Below are 20,600 nucleotides of genomic sequence, written 5' to 3' on the forward strand. Positions count from 1 at the left end.
AATGGGACTAAAGAGTTAGAGCCTTAAAGGGAACTCAATAAAAGAATTTAGGATACATGTTAAAAGAGTTTAACATAGAGAGAATCCCAAATGTTAAAAGTGACATAAAGTCGCATTAAGCAGTTACATTGGAATGGTTCCAAAGCAAGAGATAACTACATGATTATATCTATAATTGAATACAAATATTTTGTTTAAGCTACAAAAGAGATATTTGGATCATTGGTTTGATGAACCAATAAAGGATTTTGAGTTGTTAAAGTAACAACAAGAGCCATAATAATGGAATCAAGGTTTCGTTGTGATCTAAATTAGTATTTTGATTATGACAATAGAGATTGTCAAACATATCAATTAACATATTCTTAAATATTGCATTTTGATTTGTCCTAATAGAGAGATAGTTGCTAAGCGAAAATGGTTCGATCTTGGATACGTTAGCAATTGACTCAAGTGCAAGTGAGAGATTATTGTTATATGCCCTTAAGCCAATTAGATTGGTCAATGAATATATATTGTCATTTAATGCATATTTAATAACATAATTTTATGTGATATAGGTTTTCCTACATGTTAGTGTAATAATAAGGAGTTATTAAGTACTAATTGGATGAAGCTTATGGAACATAAAGGCCTTGCAAGAGAATTATAAAGTTGTTATAATTATGAGATCACTATGCATCAAAGCCATTTTCCTAAAATTGTTCATGGTAATTGTATTGTCCAGACAAGGTATTCACAATGCTCAAAGACTAGTACATGTTAAGCCTCCTTACTTAGAAAGTAAGCAATCGATCTCATAGATTGAAGTATATAAGATACTTGAGGATAACATGCAGGTACTTATTAAAGAACAAATTCACTGAACATGACTCGCTATGAGAACTCCATTTAGTGTTTCACTCAAGTGTTTATGGAAAATGTTCTCATGTGATAGTCATGCAACTAATCCTAAAACTTAAGACACCAAGTCATCTTGTATAGAAAATGACATACTTTGATTTCACCCATATGGGTTTGGAAGCAACCAAATGCCTAAACAGGGTGTTTTTGGGTATTTCATGAAGCTTACGAAGGTGAATGAGTAGTCAAAAGAGGATTTATCACCCTAAGTGATATAAGGGAATGTATCTCACTTGTTCTCAATTCTTAATTAACTTGTATAAAGTCTTTGGCCAAAGCATGATGAATTTGAGAAAAGTTAGTTTTATAAATTCGTAAGGTTAGTCATGAACTATGAGAACTAATATGAAATATCATAAGTAGACACCGAGGCATGCTTAATGATATATCCGTGATGTTTGATGAAATGACTGTATTGCACTGAGAGGCTTATCACTGAAGGTTTTGTCAAATTCTTTAATTGACTCTCTAATATTTGGGTGATCATGATGTATTGCTAGATGCCGCTCATTATCTATAAATACAAATTAATTATCAAATTGATATTTTATTATGATTTATATTTATTGCTAACATGTTAGAAGTTTAATAGATCACACACGTTAAGTGACATGATTAGGATTAAATAAAAATAATTAATTAAGTTGGACTTAATTGAAAGAGATAAAAATAAAGTGAGAAATTAATTTAATTCTCAGAGACTTAATTAAATTAAAATACAACTGTTGTATTTATGGTTACAAATTAGTTTGACTATATAAATATGTTATATTAGCAAATTAATAACTTGAAGCCTCCAACCTCTTTTCAGCTGTTTTATAAAATAAGAAAAGAAAAATAGTTTTCTTTGTTTGACAAAAATAAGATTCGACAAGAATTTTAGTCTTTTTGTTTGAAAAAAAAAATTTGCTAGCACAAGTAAAATCCTACCTTGGAGAATGTCTTATTCAGTCACTGTGTGGATTATTGTTAGAGGCCAAATATTTGGATAGCTGAAGATTTGACAAATCCTAAAAGTGAAGAAGCAAATATTTTAGATTTAATTGGCTCTTAATTACGATATCTAGAGTAAGGTATGTAACTCTTAAACTTATAATTTTTTATAATTAATATGAAAGTCACATGAAAAATACAAACATTGATCTTGTAAGATTCGGCTATTTTTTTGATTAAATATTATTTTATTTTTCTACCACGTTATATATTTAATTTTTTAATTATTTTCATATTTGAGTATGAGGTCGAATCTCAACAAATTCCATTTAAGCACCCATGATTTTTGACGCAAGTGCTCTGTTATTGCTTGACAGAAAAGATACTTTTGAAAGAATACTAAAATGGTCCTTACAATAATTGTTGGATTCATGGATGGATGAGAAGATTCTTTTTAAAACTAATGGATTCATCTAAAGATGTTGAAAAGATGGACTGATACTAAAGAGATGCCTCCAAAAATCGATGGATTTAAGAATAAAAGCATGTTTCCTCACTAAAACTGACGAATACATGTATACCCACTTTGACTCTTCATATTCTGTCTTGACTCTTAAATTCTGTATTCTCTCTTGTGATTCTTAAACTCTTAAACTTTATGCAAATTCAACACGACAACCCAAAGCCTAAACCCCTAAACTTTCTCCAAATTCTTGGTGCACAAAGGAAACATAAAACCCAATCCACATGGTGTGCAAAGGAAGCCAAAACATGGCCTAACGTGCGAGCTCCTTTAGAGCTTCCGTTTAATATAGTAGTATAGATATATTGATTTCAAGTGAATCAAATATCTCGATTTCAATATTAATTGACATTTATTCTGTTTTAAATATTCTTATTAGTCTTCAAATTGTTCAATGGTAAGCAAGATTCCGTAATAGATCAAGAAAGAGAAAGACAAGGGCTTACTAGATTGAAGTTTGAAAACAAGGTTCATGAAACAATAATGATTTTGATGTTCTTTATCTTTGGGCAATTGGGCCTTGGGGAGCTAAATTCTAATCCCAATTTAATTGCTCTCAACAGTATTGTATACATTCAGTACATAGAGACAGAGAGAGGGACAAAGCCATCATGTGGTGGGGCATATAGAGCACTGAAGGAGCTTTGTTCTTTGGCTTGGTGGTGCTCCCATGTCAAAGTTCCTCGGCCATAAATGCAAACGGAAAAGACCCGGTTGTAGCCTTCCTCCCAATAGCTGAAATGGACAAAAAAAGGGGGAGAAAAGCAAAGCCGTCTGTAAATTCTCTCTTCCATCTTCTCGTCTCTTTTTCCTGCCTCGTCCATGGGGAAGTAGAAGAAGTAGTGGGGTATGGATATGTAATTCAATCAGTTGGAGTTAATCAGTCTGGCAAGCTCTTGAAAGCTGATCTCCGTCTAATCAAGAACTCCGCCATTTTTGGACCTGACATTCAAAATCTCAACCTTATTGCGAGGTTAAATTTAACTTTGATGCAGCTTTGATTGTTATACAAAATATTGTTAGATTAAAGTTTGTTATGCAGCTTTGACGCAGGGGAGCGTTTGAGAATTCGAATAACAGACTCAGACGATGAAAGATGGGAAGTTCCTCAAGAAATCATCCCTCGTCGTCATGGCTCTTTTCCACAAAACCATTCCAGTTCCTTGGAAAGACGAGTTCTCACTCACCCTTCTTCCGACCTCATTTTTACCCTCTACAACACCACCCCATTTGGCTTCACGGTCTCTCGCCGTTCCTCCGGCGACATCCTCTTTGACACGTCCCCGGATGCATCAGATTCAGGCACATTTCTTGTCTTCAAGGACCAATATATTCAACTATCCTCTTCACTCCCTAAAAACAGGTCTTCTTTGTATGGCCTTGGTGAGCATACGAAAAGCTCATTTAAGTTGAGAGCCAATGATACGTTGACATTGTGGAATGCTGACATTGGTAGTGCAAATCCTGATGTGAATCTCTATGGTTCTCATCCATTTTATTTGGATGTCAGATTGGGGTCGGAGGATGGCAGAGTTAGAACAGGGTCGAGTCATGGAGTTTTGTTGCTTAACAGTAATGGTATGGATATAACTTACGGTGGTGATAGGATAACTTACAAGATCGTTGGTGGAATCATAGATTTGTTTATTTTCGAGGGGCCTTCACCAGAGATGCTGGTACAGCAGTACACCGGCCTCATTGGCCGACCTGCACCTATGCCATATTGGTCATTTGGTAGGTAAATGCTTGACTACTTATTATTTCTTATGTTTTTGATTGATTGTAATTGTTCTACTGTTTATTTGATTGGACACTTGTAACATTTTGAGATAAAGATACTCTCATGGATAGCATAAATAACTCATCCGTCATTTTATAATCTTCTAGACATACATATTGAGTGATAGGATGAACTATTTTCTGATAGAGAACAAATGGTGACCCCATTAATCTGGAATGGTTATTTCTACCCTGTATTTCTAGTATCTCTCTTTCTCTGTTTGTCTTCTCACTTGGAAACCTTGTCTCAAATTAATTAGCAGGCCTGTTAAGTTTGGTTGGAGAAACAGTTTCAGCAAAATAAAAAAATATACTGCTCAAATCGGATGAATAACATAGAAGAAGAAAGAACCCAAAATATATGTAGAAGTTTCAAAAGGACAAACTATTTATGATGAATGGGAAAGTAGTTTGTAGTATATATATTTTGGAAAGAACATCAAATAACAGACTCAATGAATCTGGTTGAATGATTTGTCTCACCTTAAAATTCTACAGCTCATTCCCTCTGGTTGAGATTCTGCACATAGTATTCTCACTGTATTTAGGCTACAGTTGGCATACCCTGACCTGGTTTTAGCAGCAAAATAAATTCTTTCATGCTTTACTCAATGGTTAGTTCATTGTCTGTGAAGGCTTTCACCAATGCCGGTGGGGTTACAAGAATGTGTCTGATATTGAAGGGGTAGTTGCTGGCTATGCAAAAGCTGGTATCCCTCTAGAGGTTATGTGGACCGATATAGACTACATGGATGGATTTAAGGATTTTACTCTTGATCCAATCAACTTTCCTCAGGAACATATGAAGAAATTTGTTGACACACTTCACCAAAATGGTCAGAAATATGTACTCATCTTGGATCCAGGTAAGTCTTGAGTTTGGACTTTTTGTTCCACTAGTCACCAGCTTGCTAAACAGAAGTATGAACAACTGAGAACAATTAAGCATGAGAGAAAAAAAATAATGTACCTGATTTTGTGGTAATTATGTGCCTTCTCTGCAGGTATTAGTGTGAATAAGTCATATGCAACTTATATAAGAGGGATGCAGGCTGATATATTTATGAAACGTGATGGTATCCCTTACCTTGGTCAGGTTTGGCCTGGATCAGTATACTTTCCCGATTTTGTAAATCCTGAAGGCAGAGCATTTTGGGGTAATGAGATCAAATTATTTCAAGATATTCTCCCATTTGATGGTCTCTGGCTTGACATGAATGAGATATCAAATTTTATAACTTCCCCTCCTACTCCATCTTCAACCTTTGATAGCCCTCCTTACCTGATAAATAATGCTGGAATCAGGCGACCAATCAATAACTTAACTGTGCCAGCAACTTCTGTTCATTTTGGTAACATTACGGTGTACAATGCCCACAACCTTTATGGCCTATTAGAAGCCAAAGCGACAAATGCAGCTTTAATCGATGTGACTGGAAAAAGGCCATTTATACTCTCTAGATCAACCTTTGTGGGCTCTGGAAAGTACACAGCTCATTGGACTGGTGATAATGCTGCTACCTGGGATGATTTGGCATACTCTATTCCAGCAATTCTCAGTTTCGGAATCTTCGGAATCCCAATGGTTGGAGCCGATATATGTGGTTTTTCTGGAAACACAACTGAAGAGCTTTGTAGACGTTGGATTCAGGTAAGGAGTCCTTTTGTCATTTAAATGCAGAAGGGGAATGTCAGCTCTCTTTACATGCATTACCTAACAAGCAGATTATATTTATTTTTCTCATGTCCCAAATATGGCAAAAAATAATCAATTGCGAACTTTTATTTGTAGAACCATTCTCAATTTGGACTGATTTAAAAACTGAAAGAAAGAAGAAACTCTAGAATAAATATGACAGAATTACTACCAAGAGCTATTCCTGCTTTGAATTGTACAAAACCTAGTAAAAAGAGTGGTTCCCTATGGTGCTTATGCTTTCCGTTTGATGATTATGATGTTTTAATGGTGCAGCTAGGTGCCTTTTACCCCTTTGCGCGAGACCACTCAGCAATAAACACAAGGCGTCAGGAGCTTTATCTCTGGGAATCAGTTGCTGCAACAGCCAAGAAGGTGCTAGGCCTCCGCTACCAGCTACTTCCCCACATGTACACATTAATGTATGAGGCACACACAAATGGAACCCCCATTGCACGACCCCTTTTTTTCTCTTTCCCTCAAGACATAAATACTTATGAAATCAGCTCACAGTTTTTGATTGGAAACGGCATATTGGTGTCACCAGTCTTGAAGCCAGGAGCAGTTACTGTTGATGCATACTTCCCAGCAGGAAATTGGTTTGACCTCTTTAACCACAATAACTCTATCATTGTAGAAAAAGGAGAGTACGTTATGCTTGATGCACCGCCTGATCATATAAATGTACATGTTCGAGAAGGGAGTATCTTGGTGCTACAGCAAGGAGAAGCCCTGACGACAAAAGAAGCTCAAAGCATGCCATTTCACCTCCTAGTTGTGGCTAGTAGCAAGGAAAACAGCAGTGGACAAGTTTTCTTAGATGACGGGGAAGAAGTAGAGATGGGTGGAGAAAGCAGAAATTGGAGTTTGGTGAAATTTCATGCCGTTGTTGTTGGAGATAAACTAACGGTCAGATCAAGCGTTGTGAATGGTGAGTTTGCAGTCAGTCGGAACTGGATTATAGACAAGTTGACATTTATAGGTCTAGAAAAGATTAATGGAATTAAGGGGTTTGAGTTGCCCACTAACAAGAATGGAAATATGGATGTAACAACAAGCTTTCATAGCAATGGAGAACGGTTTGGCATTGCAGAGATGTCGGACTTGTCTATGCTTATTGGAGAAGAGTTTCAGTTAGAGTTGAAGCTTAACAGCAAACAGAAGAAGCTGCAATTCATTTGGGAATGAATACTCTTGCCTATTAAAAATAAAGGGGCAATGAAAATGAGGAGTTGATCCGACAATTCATTTACATACCAGTTTAATGTTTAATTTGTTGGATAAATTACAGAAAAATACTTTGTGATTTATCTCTCTTAATCGCTTTCTTGTTCCTTATCTCATGTTATTCATACCCATTGTTCCCACTTATCTCTCTCTCCTTGTGTTCTTCACACCCAACCAAAGAAAGTAATAGTTAGCCAAAGCCATTGTTCCGCTGCAATCAATTATGCTGTGATTCTTTATCATTCTCGTTGAAATTATACTTGGAATTTGTAGAGATCTAATTCAATGACAATGGACAAGGTGTTGACTAGTACTTTGTAAGCTTTCGGAGGTGATAAATATTTGTAGTACCAAAGGAAACCGATCAGCATCATCTGTTAACATCATTGCAGCAATATCTTCAGCAATCAGTTAACACCATTGCATCGGTTAAAACGCTTGTCATTGGAGAGAATAATCTGTTGAAGTTAAGGCTCTAGTGATGAACTTCCTTGGTGCCAAAAAGCTTTTTCTTTTTGGTGTTGAAGCACTGATGACGGCATGGGATATCTTTTTCTGCACTGCCATACCTCATGTCAGACCTACTGACATGACTTTCTCAGGTCTTTTTGTTACTTTAGCTTAACTTGTTCCTGGTTTAACGAGAACTTTTAAGTATTTTATGTTAAGTAGCTTACCTAAATTAATGACTAATCATGTCATTCTCTTTGCATAAAAGAAACCTCTATGCAATGACAATGGAAGTACCTTTTCATTTTCCTTTTTCTGTTCTGTTTCTAGTATTGCAAGCTAAGCATTTCATCAAACATTTTCTGTGCACAGCTTCTTCAACATGGTATCAAAGCTTATGAGCTATTGAGGGACCTGAAAAAGAGACAAAACAAGTTAGTTAACCTTCACAAATCTAGAAAACTCACCCCAACAAAACACTTAGCTTACCATTCATGGCTTCCACAAACTTTTCTGCCCTTATGCCACCAGTATTCTCTGGTGAGAATCACCTTATATGGGCTGTCAAGATGAAAGCTTATCTTAGAGCCTTCAATCTCTAGTAGGTAGTAGAAACAAGAGGAGATCCTCCAACTTTCAAGGCAAACCCAACCATTGCCCAAATGAAGTAACACAGTGAAAATGTTACTAAATGATACAAAGCTTTGTCTTGTATTCGTTTTGCTATTACCGACCATATATTTATAATAGTAATGGCTTGCAAAACAACCAAGGAAGTATGGGAGAAGCTTTAAAAAGAATTCCAAGGAAGTGAGAGAACTAGACAAATCCAAGTTCTCAACTTGCTTAGGGAGTTTGAAGTTCTCTAAATGAAGGAAATTGACACCATTAAGCAATATGCTGACAGGGTCATGAGTACAGTTAATCAATTAAGATTGCTAAATGAAGACTTGCTAGAAAAAAGGTTGTTTTTTTTTTTGAAAAGTAAAATTCATTCATAAAGAAACAAAGCTACAGCCAAAAGGAAGAGAATAGCCTCCAGGAAAAGCTGTACAAACACAAAAATCAGATCTGCAGCAACAAAACCAACCCCTGCCTTCCCCAGAAAAGCAGCATATATATCCCCCATCAAACAAAAAGAGGTTAGCAAACCTCAACCAAACAGACAGAGATGATCTTGTCAAGCACAAAACCAAAAAACACCTACACAACCAAATATTCATACTCAGAATCAGCAAAAGAAAAGAATCTCCCCTGTACACCTGCAACAAGAGAAGTGAACAAGACGATATTCCTCCTGAATAATCGACTATAGGAACTAGCTGCGAAATCTCTGAAGAATCGCTGAAATCTTGAATCAAGTCATCCATAGCAGAAGCAGTTTCAGCCTCTATGAATAATACTCCCTCTGCAGTATGATAATACTCCCTCTTCACTTGGTTTCCTTTCTCACTTTAACAATGGCACCAAAAAGCGGAGGCCTATTCCAGCACAGACACCAGGTCCTCTGTGCGTTGAACCCCAGCTTTTGCAAGTCGATCGGCCAATTTGTTATTCTCTCTAAAAGTGTGCCTCACAGAAAAAAGGTTGTTAACAAGCTACTTGTGAGTCTCTCAAAGAAGTTTGAAGTTAAAATATCCTCTTTAAAAGACTCCAAGGACTTCACCAAGTCTTTTTTACTGAACTTGTCAATGCTTTGCAAGCTTTTGACATATTGGCTTATTACCTCTTTCTTAATAAACTTGCATACAAATATTTGTGTTACATTAGCATAAGATGTTGCCTCCATCCACTTTGTGAAGTAACCAATAACTACCAAGATGAATCGATGTCCGTTGGAAGCTTTTGGAGTAATGGATCCAATTACGTCCATTTCTCACATAGAAAAAGGCCATGGAAGTTCCAGAACATGTAAAAGGGCTGGCCGCGGAGTGTGTATCATATCTACATATATTTGACACTTATGATATATATTAAGCTGCTCTCATGATTTGCCTAACCATCATGTGTCCATTTGCATGTGATCCACAAATTCCTTCATGAACGTCCTCCACTATTCTTCTAGCTTCATTAGTATTTACACACCTCAAGAGCACTTGATCTCAGTGTCTTTTGTATAACACTTCTCCACAAGGAAAAATCCCATCGTTGTCTTTGTGATAATTCTTTTATCATTCTTAGAGATTTGCCCTAGTTATCGCTGATGCTTGATGTGTTATAGAATATCATGATACCATGGCTTTCCATCTATCTTTTCTTCAATACTTGAGCAATGTGCCAATCATTCTCGTAAGCAAATCTTTATAGGCTGGATGTTGAAATTCGTGCTCAACCTTAACATCACAACGAGGGTAACTAGAGAGTTAGCAATTTGATTTCCTCTCAAGGCAAATAGTTCAATGAATTTTGCTGAACTTTTTAGTCATTTTTACTATGTATTTCTAGCATAAGACTAGCTTTGGGTTTCTTATTTTCCATTCTCCTCGTAATTGATAGATAACTAAAGTAGAATCTCCATACACTTCGAGCTCATCAATGTTGCTTTCAAGTATCGCTAAAAGTCCCATAACACATACCTCATATTCTGCAATATTATTAGTATAAAAAAAAAAATCCGGCCTATAGTTATTGGATAATAATTCCCATGTTGAGATATTAAGACTTTCCTAACTCCATGTCCAAAGACATACTGAGCTCCATCAAAGAACATTTTCCAAACTTTATTTATAAATGGCTTCTCCTCATCAACTTGTAGGATAGACATCAAATCCTCATCTGACCTCTAATCCTAAATTGCTCCTAATTAAAATAGCTAGTAAATATATTCTATTTGTATGCGAATATTCTACTGCTATTGGGTAATTATATTAAAAAATAATGGAAATGAATGACATAAAAAAAAACAAATAAGGAAAACAAAGAAAAAAGAACAATATGAATATGAAACTAAATTAGTAGTTCATGAACTATTATTTCAGACTTGGTAGGTGTTACTGATCTTTCAAAAAGATTGAGCTCTCAAGTTCCATACCACTTGCCCCCTTGTACCTCCTAATATATGTATCATAAAAATTGTAAAGTATTGTTAATTTTATTAGGTCATTCTTATTGTATTAATTATCTCATGTAATGTAATATATAGATAATCCTAAAACTAACTTGAGTTTGAAAGAAGCTTATTATCTCCTTTGGAAGTTGAGGAACTTGATAGCATAGGCAAAGACGAAGAAGAAGAGCAGGCACCAGAAAATATGTGCCACAGCAACCACTGGAAGGAAGTCATACTCGAAGCCAAGCATTTCCTTAATATATGTTTTCAGCGGTATGTCAGCGGATCCAGGTACCTCAAGCAAAATGTCTTTGTCTCCCACTTGAGAGGTAATAAGGCCATAGAGTGTCCAAGCCAATGGAGTGGCCCAATAGTACCACCTCCACCATATAGGGATTTGCTGCAATGGATGAATACAACTATTAGTTTTCTTTGTGTTTTATTTTCCTTCCTCTTGTGAATATTTTAGGAGACGAGATGTTGAGATCATGTACCGGTCTAGGAATGAGAAAACCAGAGAATATGTTCCAGAAACTGAGGAAGAAAGTCATGACAATTGTAGCAATATGGTGGCCTGGAGTTAGTGCAACAACCATCATACCATACAGTGTGAAGTAGACATAACTACTTGTTATGTAGTAGTAGAACCATAGGAATTTTCCAGCCTTCCACTCATACCCGATCATCACGTAAAGAAGCAGAACGTAAATGAGAGTCTGAATTGAGGTATAAATTGTCTCTATAGCCACCTGAAGAACAAGGGAGGTAAATGGTTCATAAGTCCAGCATTACTAGGAATGGGAAAAGAGAAGCTTTTATTGAAGTGAATTCTCCACCTGAGCAAATGCGTAAGGCAGTGGAGAATACATGCCAGCTGCTCTTTCACGATAGAAGACTGTTCTCTCAATTGCAACTATTGCTTGCACTGAGGAAGCGTTGACAGCTCCAAGGAAAAACACAGCAGAATACATCGCTCCAAAAAAATTCAACACATCTTGTTGTTTTGCTCTATTGACAAAAAAAAAAAAAGTATTTTGGTTAGTTGAGTGACAAAATCAGAATTCAAAGATCTTACAATCAACGGCAACTATTTAATCAATAAAAGAAATTATAGGACTTACATTTGTTGTCCTTTGTTCCAGAAGATGAGGCCAAACAAGACTCCAAGAACAAATGTTATCAAGAACCTAATGGCATTATACTGAGGGTTCCTTAGGTAAGACCAATGCTGTTTCAGGAAACAAACCTTGCACTGAGAAAGGAATGGTTGGGCATATTTGGTTGGGAAGTAGAGATCGTTGGAGCCTGAAGCTGGAGTACTGAGCTCTTTGATAAGTTCTTGATTCCTCCTGCATTATTTTCAACAACAAAATGAGAGCAGAATGGGACTACTAGTCCTAAACCACTTGAGTAAATATAATTTCGTCTTAACTATGGCCTTAGATTCAAGCGTACTGATAAAGTGAGGATTTAGCATAAATTTCTGCAAAGTCTACGTTCAGTTGACCCTCAACTGCTGGAGTGCTGATCTCAAGCATCCATGTTGCAGGATTATATCCGTCCTTGATCTTTGGAACCCCCGGTATTGCCTGCAAGGCAAACAGAGCACTTGTTTTAGCGAATGCTTTACATTTCCTTACTAGAAATATTGGTTTTTGCTACGTTGATGAATTGTAACTGTCTAATAGGAACTTCCTCTTATTATTGGTCTATGTATTGATAAATAGAATCAACACTAGAACAGGGTGAAACCAAATGCTCACTTCAAAATACTCTACAAGATTGTGAGAGTTGAGACCAAGAGGTCCAGCATAAATGATTTGCCCTCCCCTTTTCATCAATAGCAGCTGAACAAGCAAAATACTGAGTTGAAAATGAGTATTATAAATGAAATAATGAAGGGAAAAAGGCAGGAGGCAAATTCTGAGAGAAAAATCTAGAAATTGAGAAATACCTCATCAAAAGCTTCAAAGATGTCTATGCTTGGCTGGTGAATTGTGCACACTATAGTTCTACCTGTATCAACAGTGTTTCTCACTGTACGCATGACAATTGCAGCAGCCCTGGCATCGAGTCCAGATGTTGGCTCATCCATAAAGATGATAGAAGGATTAGCAACCAATTCAACCGCTATCGTCAACCTCTTCCTTTGTTCTGTTGAAAGACCATCTATTCCCGGAAGCCCAACTAAAGCATCCCTTATTGGCTTAAGCTCAACCAACTCCATAACTTCTTCAATGAACATCTGTGCATAGACCAAAGGAATTACCTTTATACTATAAGCAATAGGTCAGAGTTTGGTAATTAGAACAAAAAAGCCAGATGATTTTATTAGAAATAATACCTTCCTTGTCTTAGTGTCAATTTCTGAAGAAAGGCGGAGATAGGCCGAGTACAGGAGAGATTCATAAACAGTGACATTAGGCGAGTGGATATCATTTTGTTCGCAGTAGCCACTGACACGAGTGAATGTAGCTTGGTTCTTTGGGTAACCAGAGATGCTAATACTTCCCTCAATATATCCCCCTGTTTTCCTTCCTGCTAACACATCCATCAGGGTTGTCTTCCCAGCACCAGTGACACCCACTAATGCTGTCAAAATACCTTCTCTAAAAGCACCACTGACATCTCGTAGCAGCTGAAGACGATCCTCTATAACTCCCTGACTTTTCATTCCCTAGAATGGAAAAGACCATTCTTTCACCTTAGCCTTTTGGTCATAAAATTAAAATTTCTCCAAAAAATTTTATACTGATCTTATTATACAGCAACAAGTAAAACATTAAGGAATTATTAGTAACTTACAGAAGGCATATCCACGTAGTAGTTAATGTGGTTGAATGCAAGTGAGAGGGGTTGGAAAGGCAACACCATTCCTTTTCTAGTTGCCCGGTCCACAACAATGGAAACATTTGAAGAATTTCTCGCTGAGATAGCAGCGCCTACAATCATTCACAAAAGTTCAGGTTTTTAGAGCAATACAGACTAAAGGTATAAAGCACCATCTAGGAAGAATTGTTTTGTTCATTGAGATTTGAATTGACATATTAATATAACTTTCTCAATCAATCAAATATTCAATATGTTTTCTCACCTTCTTCTGTGTGTTGTCCAGAGAATGACTCTTCATTCTTCTTAGTTTCATCTTTGTCAACAACTACTGCTTTGGAATCACCCAGAGCTGAAAATTGATCCGCATAGAAACTGCTTGTCAATCTCCAACTTTCGATTCAGATGGAAGAAATTACGAATACATATGAAAGAAAGTACGCCAGAGCTGAATATTGATACATACAGAAAATGGTTTGAAGTATTGAGATTTCATTCAAATAAAAGAAATTAATGTAACTTACGATTCAGGTAAATCAACGCTCCAATAAATAAAATGTTGAAGATAATAGAAAACCCGAGAAGTGCCACAACACAAATCCAAAACCAATAATCTTCTGTAAAAAAGCCTCTAGTCTTGAGAAGGACTTGACCAACAGTGGCGGCATTAATTCTGGTGTCATTATTTTGCTGCATTTGAAAACAACTAGTAAGATATTTAAGCTCTAGAAAAAGGAGATGCCTAACCAGAGTTTATATGTGTAGATGCATCTATAGATATGCCACAAGTTGCAGGAAATGAAAAATGCTTAAGAGATCTTACAGCGTTCCATCTTTTATCAAGAAACTCATTCATGACTATGGCATTCTGTCCATACATCATAGGAGACAAATAGTAGCCCCATATCATCCATGGCTCAATGTCTTCTGCACTTAGAAAAAAGGTTATCACGCTTGAACTGAAGCTGCCATTTACATTAAAACATAAAAAACGCAGCAAAGGATATCTTAGACTATCATCTGCTAGTAATTATTATTTTTAGGAATATTAAGATGCCCTGGCTTTGTTTACGGCCTGGTTTAACTTCTTCATTATGTGACAGTAGGGAGAGATGAACTACTTACTTTTGGAAACGATGAATCCTCCAAGCACAAAAATGATTAGCAAGGTGAAGGTACCCAATGCGCTTGCAAGGACTTCGGTTCTCCCCACAGCAGCAATGAACCTAAAGAGGGATAGAGCCATCTGATGGATGCCGAAGAATGCCAAGAACTGTCTGAAGAACCTGCAGATACAAAGGAAAAGCATTATTAGATAAGAGAAATTAAGTATCACAGTTGTGATGTTATTTAGTTGAAGTGTACGCCAAACCAGTAATTAGGATATAGAAATTGAATATTTAAACTCGGACTAAATTTCCTAATATGCATGATTATCAAGAAACTGCTAATTGTGTAATATGTGAGGTTGATCCAATTGTGGAAATGCAAGGCTGTCTACCTGCTAGGAGCTGGAGCAAATCCAATTGTGTAGTATGTGAGGATGATCCATATTCCTGATTCCACAAATGACAATGGGATCCTGAGGACCCAAATAGGAAGGCTAAAAGCCCATGCAGGGTAGAACAAGTAGTCCCTTTGTTTATAGAAAACAGGAAGCCTTAAAACTGTCAACGCAAGTTCTGCCATCCCGTTAAACATCACATTAATTAGGCTGAAAAACAATGCTCCAAAAAACTTTCCTCCGTCTTCCAAAGTGCCTGCATGCATTTCTGTTCTAAAGAATACTGTCATGCCAATTAGTGACATGATTGTAATTTGGGTAGTCTTAAATATGTACACGAATGCGTTACGTTTCATTAGCAGCCACTCCCTCGCAAAGCATGCCCAGAACAGATCCCAATTTGAAATGCCATACTTTTCTGCAACTAATGCTGGATGGGGTGCGTCGGATCTGTCATTAGGAACCGTAAGATCCAACGCAAGCTTTTGGCCTATGTGGAATGAGTTGAAGCCCTGCACAAAGTCAGAAACTGTAACATGTCTGTAAGGTTGGTCCTTTCTGAACCAATATTGCTCTTGGTCCTTCTTGGAAGTTACTTGTTGCAAAAAATCAGCAACTCCTTTTCTTTCAGGGCATTTAAAACCCATGTATTCAAAGAACTCAAGGACACTTTCAATAGGACCTTGGTAGACAATTTGACCCTCCGAGAGTAGGATAATGTCGTCAAAAAGATCATATGTCTCTGGTGCTGGTTGTAGAAGAGAAATGACCATGGTTACATCCATGACATGAACCATTTGCCTCATGAAGTTGCAAATCTGGAAAGTTGTAGAACTGTCCAGCCCTGTTGATATTTCATCCATAAAGAAGGCCTTTGCTGGTCCAACCAACATTTCTCCTACAATTGAGGTGAACAGAAACCATTAGACTACCAATGTCTAATAAGGGGTATGCTTCAATCATTAGAAAACCAACATTCAGTATATTCTCAGGAGTAGTTGGAGAATTAGGCCAGGAAACTAATATTATAAAGTATAGTCGATGTTAAGCAAAATTTTTGACATCCTGGTGTTAAATAAGTGTGCATTAAAGAACAGATCAGAATTATAATAATTATGCACTGTAGCAGCATTATCAATCAGTTTAGAGGGACTCAATGTGAAGCAAATAAAATTTTTCTTATGTCAGAGAAAACTGATCCTAGACATACAGATGCAAATTCTGCTGACAAGCATACCTGTGGTCAAACGCTTCTTTTCCCCACCAGAAATCCCTCTTCGCATTTCGTCTCCAACCAGAGTATCCGCACAAATTTCTAATCCAAGTATCTGTTAAAGATCATTAGATGTGTCAGTTTGCGTGCGTTGGTCGGTTCAATGGATATATAAAATTATGCGAAAGCCAACCTTAAGAACATAATCTGTGACCAAGCTAGTTTCTTGGCCTGCCATTGCTGTTGCTTTCATGAAAGCATCAATTTCTGGATCTGGCTTAATTCCTGCTTCTTGTTCCCGCTTAGAGAGCTCTTTCAGTATTTCATACCTCATGCCAACACCCAGACACCGTCCCGAGAAATCCAGTGTCTCCCTCACGGTCATTTCACCATGGTGAAGATCATGTTGACTGATATAAGCACATGTTCTTTGAGGGACAAACTCATTCATTTCATAACCACAGTAGGTAATTCTCCCACAAGACTGCTCCCAATGCCAAGTTATCAGAGAAATATTCCAAGTAATTATCAGCATTCAGTTCTATTAAGCAAAAGAATTCTTAAAGAGGCTGAGAAAGTCACCCTTAGATCATGATCAAGCTTTCCTGCAAGTGCCAGCAGCAATGTCGTTTTCCCTGCGGCTGGAGGACCGAGGAGCAGGGTCATCCTAAAAATTTTTCATATCAAATCATTAATTCATACAGTATTAGTCATTTCATTTTTCAGATTAGCTTCACTGTCAATAAGAAGAAATCGACATTTTGTATGCAACATTGTACGTTGTCAAACGATTACACAGTTGGATTGTTACACATTCTAGTTGCTTGACTCAACTAAAGGATCAACGTTTCTATTAACGACTTTTTAAATCAAACTATAAATTAATCAAAACTTTTTAAAAAATGTGTTTAATATATAGTAATAAATATTTAATAAGATCTTCTTAGATATCACTTTTACCTTTCAATAATTTACAAAATTCAATATTTCTCTTCATTTTATTTCAAAAAAAAATATGATTTGATTTAATAATTAAATTTTTTAATATTTTTAGAACAACTCTACTGGAACCGTACTTCTTACCTTGATGGTTTGACCATTCCACTAACATTTTTAAGAATCTCAATCTTTCTCTTCTTAGTTGGTAGAAGCCGAATCAATCCAAGAATACTCTATGCTCCATGCAAGATGAAAAAGACGGAAAGCAATTACCCACAAGTAACAACTTTGAAAAATACACTAAAAATTGTGAAACAAGAAAACTCTATTTGACGCTCTCCTTCACTCACTGCACGTCACGTCAACCCAGTGAGAGTTAGAAGGACAATTATAAAAAACCAAAACAAATTAATTACTTTTAAGATAGTACATAAAAAATTTTTTGAATTACTTTAAAATTTTTAAATGAGTTATTTTTTTTATTAGGGTTAATCTTATTTTTGAATAAAATCAACTTTTATAAGTAATGACAGATTAATTATTATTAATAAAAATTTCACTTGTCACTTTATACTCACCTGTATGCATGTCATCATATTATATTAATATATCACGTCATCATCATAATATGTCAATTATGATATGTTCATGCATAGAATAACAAGTAACATTTTAATTAATAATTTTTTTTTATAATTAGAAGTGGGGATTCGTATTTTGCTCTTTAGATAAAAGATCATGCACCAATCAATAAGTTAAATGGTCAGATGTCAATTAATTAACGATTAATTATAATGACTTATTTGATTTAAATAAAAAATACAATGATATGATTTTATTGAACATAATAAAAAAATAAAAATTTGTTTAAATTTTTTAATAATTTAAACATGTTTTATTTTTTTTAATCTTTTCAAGCTTTCTGCAATAGAAACGCTTTTTCTCTGTAAACTTCAAAACATTACCATCCCCATCCAAAATTTTAAATTATATCTAAGGAAACAAAAAAGAGAAAAACAGAAAAGAGATACCTCCGCTGTGTTCAAGGTAACATTAAGCAGCGTAGGAAGAGCTCTACTTCCTACATACACGTCTCCTTCAACTGACAAACGCTCAAATCGAACTTCAATCTTTGGACTTTCAATACCAACTCTTCATCAATCAAAAAACCCAAAGCCATAAATCGGTTAAAATCTTAAAAAGAGGCCAAGAAAGATTAATCCGGAAAAAAAAATGACAGCATATACCTATCAGTTCTGTCCCTTAATTTCCTAAGAAAGTTTTCATTGTCTTCTTCAACAACCTTCAAAATACTCCCCATCAGCTGCTTCTTATGTTGTGTTCCAAGCTTAGTTACGTCAACTTCGTCAAGAACTACGTTCCCATTATCAGCAACTTTCCTTAGCATACCTTTTCTCAAACGATCATACGTTGGAAGTCGTTCGATGGCAGCCCACATGAGGTCTTCTTCCGTATCATGCCGTCGGCTCCGCTCGAAAACTTCTGGTGGAGATTGCCAAATTTCCCGGAACCTTGCCGACCCCCACCCTCTTCCGCTGCTCAGTGATCTTGCTGCTAGATCATCTCCCGCTAAAACTGATGCCATATTGGATTCGTTGTAACAAGATTTCAGCAAAAGTCAAGTCGTAGCTTGCTAGCCATACGTTTGATATGAATAAAAATGTTTCTATTTGCTCTTGAGAGCTTTCAGTTCACCAACTTCCCAAAAAGTAGTTTCTTTGTAAGCCAAGAATTTATGAGCTTGAACGAAAGAAAGAGCATGGAGCGTTTCTTGATTAGAGGATTGAGTGCTTTTGTTGCAGAGTTAAATAGAACGTTTGCTGAAACTGCCTAAAAGTAACGGAATCAAACAAGAGAGGGTGTTTCCTTGTTGAAAGGTTCGTTTGGTACAGCTCCAAGTGATGACCTCTGTGAGTTGAAAAAGATAACGAGAAGGTCGTCTGATTGGCCATAATTGCTCTGTACATCAATTTTCTAATACAGTACAAATAATGAAACACTAGAAGCCAGCATCGACAAGCCTAACTAAGCCAGCTCATGAGTAAGAATAAGGTTCAACTTCTAGTTGCCAGTTTGTATGTTCCTAATTATTGTCACTCTTACAATTGGTTGTGATTGGGTACGTAATGTCACCTTCGGGTTTGGGATCCTTTTGATTCAAATCGAGTGAAATTAGTGCAATTCATTTTCTTGCATAGGTATTCGAGTAGTAATGCCCCTATATATACACCCTTACATATACACACACAAGAAGACATAATTGTTCATAATCGACACACTAGTTTAACTTTGTTCCTATCTTGATATATATATATATATGACTGCAGTGATTGAAATATTGAAGTGTAATTTTAGCGATAATTTAATTATATTATATATATATATATGTATGTGTGTGTGACAATGACCACAATCGTCCAACTAATATCTTGAAGAGAGTCATTAATTGCTGAACCACCGGAGTCTCTTTTTATGAAAACCTACTGAAGTGAGCATCATGTTCCAGTCCATCTACCGAAATGATACTTATGATTTCTACCAAGTATTAATCATTGCCACTTTCCCCTGCTACTTTAGACTATACGGGCATTCGCGATTGGCCTCTCGTGATTGTTTGTCTTCCGAAAAAGGAACATAGGGATTCCTATTTAAGCACATTGTTCTCCTGTGCGTCAACTCAGATAAAGTTTACTCCAGTATTTAGTTTAATTTAAAATGTATGTATCGTTTTTTTCATTCAAAAAATTATTAGATTAGAATTTTTCTTTCTCAATAAAGAAAAAAAAACATCTAACTAGGTTTTGTTTTTATGTGGTCCAAAAGCAGATGCAATTAAGCTTAGCTTGTCTGTTGTCCCGTAAAAGCTCATGAAAAAACTTATACCAGGCTACAACCAATCCGTACACTAGATAAATTATTCCTTGGTTGCTAGTTTATCAATATGGGCAAACAGACAGCAAAGCCAAGATCCAAAGCAATTGGAAAGAAATTAGAGATAGATATAAATATCAAATTTATCATTATATTATGTTTCAATTTTTTTTTTATATTTGAAAGAAATGGAATTCGAATTTTACATTTTTTTTAAAGAAAAATTATACACTAACTAATAAATAAATACTTGAATGCTACATTATATTTCAATATTGAATTTTATAATTATATTTTTTATGTTTGCTATATAACAAATTCAACATTGAACCATATCTATATTTCATATATATATATATATATATATATATATATAAAGTAGCTTAGCAAGCTGCTGTTCTAATTGCCCCTGATTTAGCCTTCAATTGAATGACAAGAATGAAAAGTGTGTTATTCAATTGGACGGATACATCTTTTTTTTTCCTCCCCATTTTGCAAAACGACATCGTTTTGTATGTTTAGGAGCTTTTTCTTCTTTCTTGTTGGGTTGCTGGAAACAATGTTGTTGTTAACCTTACCGTTTGGCTTCCGAGGTAAGGTTTGGTAAGTTTCTATGTCTCTTTCGTTTTCTCTGTTTTGGATCCTTTGCTGTGACTTTTTTTT

General features: G+C 35.9%; 3 protein-coding genes across 3 annotated transcripts in view; 1 reads left to right on the forward strand and 2 right to left on the reverse strand.

Annotated features, from left to right (window-relative positions):
- LOC110426149 (beta-amyrin 28-monooxygenase-like) overlaps positions 1-2,042 on the reverse strand; it is an 8,615-nt gene extending 6,573 nt beyond the window's left edge. The window contains exon 1 of the mRNA XM_021441285.1: positions 2,026-2,042. Within this exon, the coding sequence (XP_021296960.1) occupies positions 2,026-2,042 (17 nt within the window). The remainder of the gene's footprint in view (positions 1-2,025) is intronic.
- Positions 2,043-2,858: 816 nt separating this feature from the next.
- LOC110426148 (alpha-glucosidase-like) lies at positions 2,859-7,885 on the forward strand. Its single transcript, XM_021441283.2, has 5 exons — positions 2,859-3,332; positions 3,402-4,093; positions 4,774-5,004; positions 5,143-5,789; positions 6,111-7,885. The coding sequence occupies exons 1-5, from the start codon at positions 3,100-3,102 to the stop codon at positions 7,020-7,022; spliced, it is 2,715 nt and encodes a 904-aa protein (XP_021296958.1). The 5' UTR covers positions 2,859-3,099; the 3' UTR covers positions 7,023-7,885.
- A 2,561-nt stretch (positions 7,886-10,446) lies between these two features.
- On the reverse strand, positions 10,447-18,970 carry LOC110426147 (ABC transporter G family member 39-like). Its single transcript, XM_021441280.2, has 20 exons — positions 18,293-18,970; positions 18,077-18,197; positions 17,190-17,278; positions 16,689-16,773; positions 16,300-16,590; positions 16,131-16,221; positions 14,891-15,791; positions 14,515-14,675; positions 14,213-14,316; positions 13,914-14,079; positions 13,655-13,741; positions 13,366-13,502; positions 12,905-13,237; positions 12,515-12,805; positions 12,324-12,407; positions 12,016-12,149; positions 11,682-11,909; positions 11,397-11,568; positions 11,055-11,309; positions 10,447-10,960 (listed from the first exon to the last, which is right to left on the reverse strand). The coding sequence occupies exons 1-20, from the start codon at positions 18,649-18,651 to the stop codon at positions 10,691-10,693; spliced, it is 4,359 nt and encodes a 1,452-aa protein (XP_021296955.1). The 5' UTR covers positions 18,652-18,970; the 3' UTR covers positions 10,447-10,690.
- Between the last annotated feature and the right edge of the window lie 1,630 nt (positions 18,971-20,600).

Source organism: Theobroma umbraticum, unplaced genomic scaffold, assembly GCF_002168275.2.
Source record: "Theobroma umbraticum cultivar Fairchild unplaced genomic scaffold, ASM216827v3 scaffold_55.0, whole genome shotgun sequence".
Classification (NCBI taxonomy): domain Eukaryota; kingdom Viridiplantae; phylum Streptophyta; class Magnoliopsida; order Malvales; family Malvaceae; genus Theobroma; species Theobroma umbraticum.